Here is a 5,612-nt window from a genome sequence, read left to right as displayed (position 1 = left end):
GAATATATCAAATGCAACCCAACCTATTCTTACAACCAATACAACCCTTTTCCAACCAATCAATGATTTTCTTTTTTTTAATTATTATTTAATTAAAAAAGTTAAATATGTCATTTACTAAATCTAGAGTATTATATTTATTTTTAAATAAAAATACGTAACATTCTATTTATGGTGATTGATTCATCATTTATGGAAATTGAATTCTTAATTAGACTACATGATATTTGCACATATTCGTTTGATTGATGCATTAAAGTTACATAACTTAATTTTTAAAATTGAAATTGAATAGTTTTAAAGTTCATGCCAATAACTGTATAAAACCTAGTATTAATGATATGGATTATATGCCATTCAACGAGATTTTCAGTAAGGATATCGTCGAAGAAAGCAGTGTTTTCGATTCCATGAACGACTGTCAAGGTTTGGATTATGGTGGTGAAAATGCAACCGCAGTTAATAATGAAACAATTGAAGATCAAGCTAACTATTCAATGAGGAATGAAGATGGCTGCAACGATAAAAAAGAAACAGTAAGTGAGCATAACGACGGAGTTTTTGTAGATTTTGTTGATATTGACGTTGCATCGTTGAGCAATGAAGCTGAAGGTATTGATTTGCTTTCATATGCTTATGTCTTTTGCACTTTAAAAACATGTTAATGAACCTAAAAATTGTTTACATRATGCTGTTAATGAACCCAAATGCAATGTAGTATGCTGTTAATGAACCTATATGTTAATGCACTATAATAGCATGTTTTATATGGTGATAYAGKTTYCYWWWAWKWAWYCMRRWTTYMCMAAAAMMMCCCMWWWTKKTYSKWTSMTGGYTGTCCTAGCATTCTAATCCCTTAATGAACAACATAGGCTGCAATAGGACAAATTGTTTGGAGAAGTARAATTGTGAAGCCATTTTCATCACTGTTTTSYTRTAGGCCAATTTCATCAYTGTTTKTGATGAAGCCATTTTCATCATGTGATGAAGACAAATTGCTGTTAATGAACCCAAATGCAATGTAGTATGTTGTTAATGAACCTATATGTTAATGCACTATAATAGCATGTTTTATATGGTGATACAGGTTTCATAATTGATTTGATTGCACAGTAACATATAGACTTAGTTGGTGAATCAGGTTTCATTAGCTAATWGACATAATACATACGTTTGTGATTTGWAGYAGTGATTTTCGCATTTTAAGATATATATACGTTTATGAATCCTAAAAACTGTTTTCATRATGGTGTTAATGAAACTAAAATKTAATGTAACATGYTGTTAATGAACCTATATGTTTCATTAGTTGGAAAGATGTAACGAAGACAAATTCGTTACTGTTATTGACCAACTSTAAGTTAGTAAATGAAAARGTTTTGATTTGTTTGATTTTGTAGATTMTCRATCKGATGGCATGGGGGAAACGAACGATGGGTCGAAATGTTGGTTCCCAAATGTAGACGTAGAATATAAGCCGAAGGTGGGTGATGGATTTGAGACCGTAGAATCGGCTGAGAAAATGTACCGGAAGTATGCTAATGAAGTTGGGTTTGATGTACGTTTATCCAACAAGAAGATAAATAGAACGGTCGTATCACTTCTCGATTTTATGTGTGTAGCAAGGAAGGAAGGCCACCAAGTAAGTATTTTGATTCCTTAGATGTTCTTCCATGTGATCGTAGGATCCGTAATTCAAATGTAAAGCGTTCCGGTTGTGGAGCATGTTTCAAGATTCATTTTGTTAAAGAACGGAGACAGTATGAAGTTTACAAATTTATTGAACAACACAATCACATGCTTTTTAATAAGGAGGAGATGAGGTTTTCACGTTCTAAAAGGCAAYTACACTACGCTGATCACAAAACTGTATTTCATGGTTCTAGTTTGAAGGTTGGTGTCACCAAATCTCATAGATTTAGGAAAGCAATTACGGGTGGTGTAGATTGCTCGGGTGGCACCGTAAGAGATCATCAAAACTTCAAACGCGATATGGCTTATTTTGTTGGCAATAAAGACGCGCAAATGTTGTTAAATGTGATGTCTAATAGGAGGAAGGTGTGTCCCGAGTTTTTTTTCCGAGTACAAGTGTGATGATAAGGAGTTGTTAGCGATTTTCTGGGTGGATGAAACTGCGAGATCGAATTATAGGGAATTTGGTGATACAATATCATTTGATGCAACGTTTCGGACGAATAAGTAAGTTCCAATTGATATGAATCTATTTGGTTTGTGTTATCTATATTACATGTTATAACTTGTATTAATTTATAATGTTTAATTTTAATAGGCATGCCATGATATTTGTTCCGTTTGTTGCAATTGATAATCATAAGAAATCTGTCGTTGTTGGAGCTGCTTTGATTCACAATGAATCTGTGGTTGATTACACTTGGGTATTGAAAGATTTTGTAAAAGCTCATGGACGTCAACCACGTTTTGTGATCACTGACCAATGTGCGTCGATGAAACAAGCAATTCTCATTGCATTTCCTAAATCCAAGCATCGATTGTGTATGTGGCATATCACTAAAAAGCTCAAATCTAAGGTAATTACGATGGAACTATTTTGTTTTCTTATTTTTTTAAGTTTTCCTTCTAATTGTGTATGTGGCAGATCAGTAATAACCTCCAACATCGTACGCCGTTTGTTAGTGAATTTAATAAGTTAGTGTGGAATGTTCACCTTGGCCCTGATGAATTTGAGATGAAATAGCTCAACATGATGGATTTGTATGGATTACGTGGAGACTCATGGTTTGATGAACTGTATGAGATTAGGGAGTCATGGATTCCGGCTTATTATAAGGATTATCATATGTCCGGTCTAATGAAAACAACTTCCAGGTCGGAGAGTATTAATGCTTTTTTTAATGTTTATGCATATTTTTGGCACGATCTAGTCATTTTTCTTCGTTCTTTTGATAATGCAATTGAAAGCCAACGGACGACACATGGGTCGCTAGAGGTGACAACGAAGTGCACAATTCCTCGATTGGTGTCTCCTTGCAAATTAGAAGCTCATGCAGCAGAAGTATATACACGGATGATATTTTTCGAAGTTCAAAAAGAGTTAAGAAAGGCTGTTTGGCTTTGTGGATGGGATGGATTCACTGACGTTGGTGAAACCCAAGTGTACACCATAACACACAAGAACAGAGCTTCTAAGATCACCACAAAGTACACGGTAGTTATTTCTTAATTATCCAATTTTGCCAAACAGTTAAAATAGTAGAATCCTTAATGCAACTTCCTAATATGATATGGTTTCTCATTTGATAGGTTGTCAAGAACAAGATTGAAGACTCGTATGATTGCTCATGTAACTATTTTGTTCGTAACGGGATTCTATGTCGTCACGCTCTCAAGGTAATGTTAAATGACGGGGTTGATAGAATTCCAGATATGTATATACTTCATCGTTGGAGACGCGATCTAGTCCCGATGGAGTGGTTACCAGTACGTTTCAGATATGGGGAAGTTGACGCTGATAAGGAGAGGCTGATGAGTGTTGCTTATTCGTATTTTGAACGTATTCTAGGTCGAGTGCGAAATGAGAAACATATTTTGTCAAAATTTGTTGACCAACTTCAAGAATGGGATACAAAGATTGATAATGAACTTCCTATACAGTCACACGCTCAAGAGACAACATCATCTATTAAAGAGTTTCTTCGAGTATCTCAACCTGAAAATATTGATGTTCTACCTCCAACCGACATACGGAATAAAGGTTGTGGGACTGGTAAGAGGCTTATTAGTGCTGCCGAGAAAGCAATTTCGAATGGCAAAAAGCAAAAGAGAAAGTGTCGGTTATGTCTTCAAATGTCTACACATGATTCGAGGAATTGTCCAAAACGTGATTCCACTTAAATTATGTCTTTTAATTTTTGGTGACATTTCATTTCAACACGTTATAGGATTAGATTATTGTGTTTTAGTTAAATAAACTACATTGTTGAAATTGGTTTGATCAAATTATTAGTGAATATCTAAATTTTTAATAAAGTTGAATATGCTTTCATTTTACTGGTTGATGTAGGCGTAAAAAGCTAAGTTGGTACATATGATTCTGATGAAAATAGGTACGTATTATTCTTATTGTCAATCTGGAATCACCACATGTTATAATCATTGAATATTGATCATTATGTTTTGCATTATTTCTACATGCATCAAGAAACTTTTGATATAGTTGTGTATGATTTCATTTTACCCTTTTGTGTAGTTGAAAAAAGTTATGTGATTACAATACATTATGATGAACATGGGTTCATCAGAATACATTCTGATTAACATGGGTTGGGCAGAATGTATTAGTCATTCTACAATAACATATTGTGAATATGTAATAATCATGTATTTTTGGATGGATATGGTTTGCATTATATATTCAGTATGAATCAAGTTTCATATAACATTTTCACTTTTTTGTGTAGTTGAACAAAGTGCTTATTTGAATATGTTATTCAAGATTCTGAATCTATATGGTTAGCATTCATATGACAATGTGTTGGCAAAATATGTTCATCAAATGTCATATACATTTCATAACGTCGAATATGCCAATAGCATAATGTTTAAACAAACTAGAAAATTCGATACCAAAAGCAAGTCATTAAAACCCTCTACATGCGAAAAGTATAAAAGAACATCAATCAATCATATTCGAAGTCTCTCAGTCTTTGTATCGTCAACATGTTTTCTTAACTTTTTTCGGATGGCTTCATCCATTGATTGAAACTTCTCAACTTCCTTAACAACATATTCCTTCTTCTTGTTGTAGTTGCTCACCAATAATTTTGCTACATATTTCATTCTAAGGGAGGCTATTTGGATCTCTTGTGTTTTTCCTTCTTGTGCCAGGCCAGTTTTCCATGTTCGCACAGGTCCCATGTACGTCTCCATGTGTCTCATTGCAAACACGCCACAATCATTGAAGTTGTTTTGTGTCTGCCAATCCATCCTCAACCTTTCTTGGCCGATTTCATCTAGTTCTTTCCCCGCTGGATGTCCAACAACATTTAAATGCCTGATCATCAATCTTTGCTGCACAAACGGAATGATATGGTTAACATATCGTATATCATATTAATAAAGAATACAATTATACGTCAATATATTATTCATACCAAAATATTTGTAATGAAGTCATACATCTGTAGAAGTTGATCATCATCGGACACCTCTTGAAATCTGTTGTCTATGACAACAACCGATGGGTTCTTCAGATTGAACACAACAAGATAATAGTGTCCCTTATCCAGTAATGGGAAGAATACCTATCATTTCATCAAGTTTGTAGTTTCATTAACAAAATGTTACATTGCATAAAAATCAGCAAGTTACAGTGCATTAACATAGAGTTTCATTAACAGCATGTTACATTTATAAGAGGAGTTTTATATGTTCATTAACATCATCTCACAAAAGTAACAGTGTAATTAGGTTTATTCAGAGCATGTTACTGTGCATATAAAACTTGATGTAACATTATGTTAATAAACCTAATTCACAAAATGATGTGCCTGTTTCACCAATTTACAAAGCTGATAATGTTACATTGCTATTATTGTGTTGTTAAAAGTTACATTAATGTTACTGTTACATTG

General features: G+C 33.6%; 2 protein-coding genes across 2 annotated transcripts; both read left to right on the top strand.

The window, feature by feature from the left end:
- Positions 1-341: 341 nt before the first annotated feature.
- Positions 342-2,716, top strand: LOC112504845 (protein FAR1-RELATED SEQUENCE 5-like). The gene is made up of 6 exons (XM_025108805.1): positions 342-612; positions 1,401-1,533; positions 1,623-2,058; positions 2,102-2,199; positions 2,291-2,549; positions 2,618-2,716. The coding sequence occupies exons 1-6, from the start codon at positions 342-344 to the stop codon at positions 2,714-2,716; spliced, it is 1,296 nt and encodes a 431-aa protein (XP_024964573.1).
- Positions 2,717-2,725: 9 nt separating this feature from the next.
- Positions 2,726-3,873, top strand: LOC112504844 (protein FAR1-RELATED SEQUENCE 5-like). The gene is made up of 2 exons (XM_025108804.1): positions 2,726-3,187; positions 3,283-3,873. Exons 1-2 carry the CDS (start codon positions 2,726-2,728, stop codon positions 3,871-3,873), a joined length of 1,053 nt encoding a protein of 350 aa, XP_024964572.1.
- Positions 3,874-5,612: the final 1,739 nt, after the last annotated feature.

This window comes from Cynara cardunculus, unplaced genomic scaffold, assembly GCF_001531365.2.
Source record: "Cynara cardunculus var. scolymus isolate 2C unplaced genomic scaffold, CcrdV1 Un_Scaffold_7111, whole genome shotgun sequence".
Classification (NCBI taxonomy): domain Eukaryota; kingdom Viridiplantae; phylum Streptophyta; class Magnoliopsida; order Asterales; family Asteraceae; genus Cynara; species Cynara cardunculus.
The sequence above is the reverse complement of the archived record's forward strand: the minus strand, read 5'-3'. Positions and strand labels throughout refer to the sequence as shown.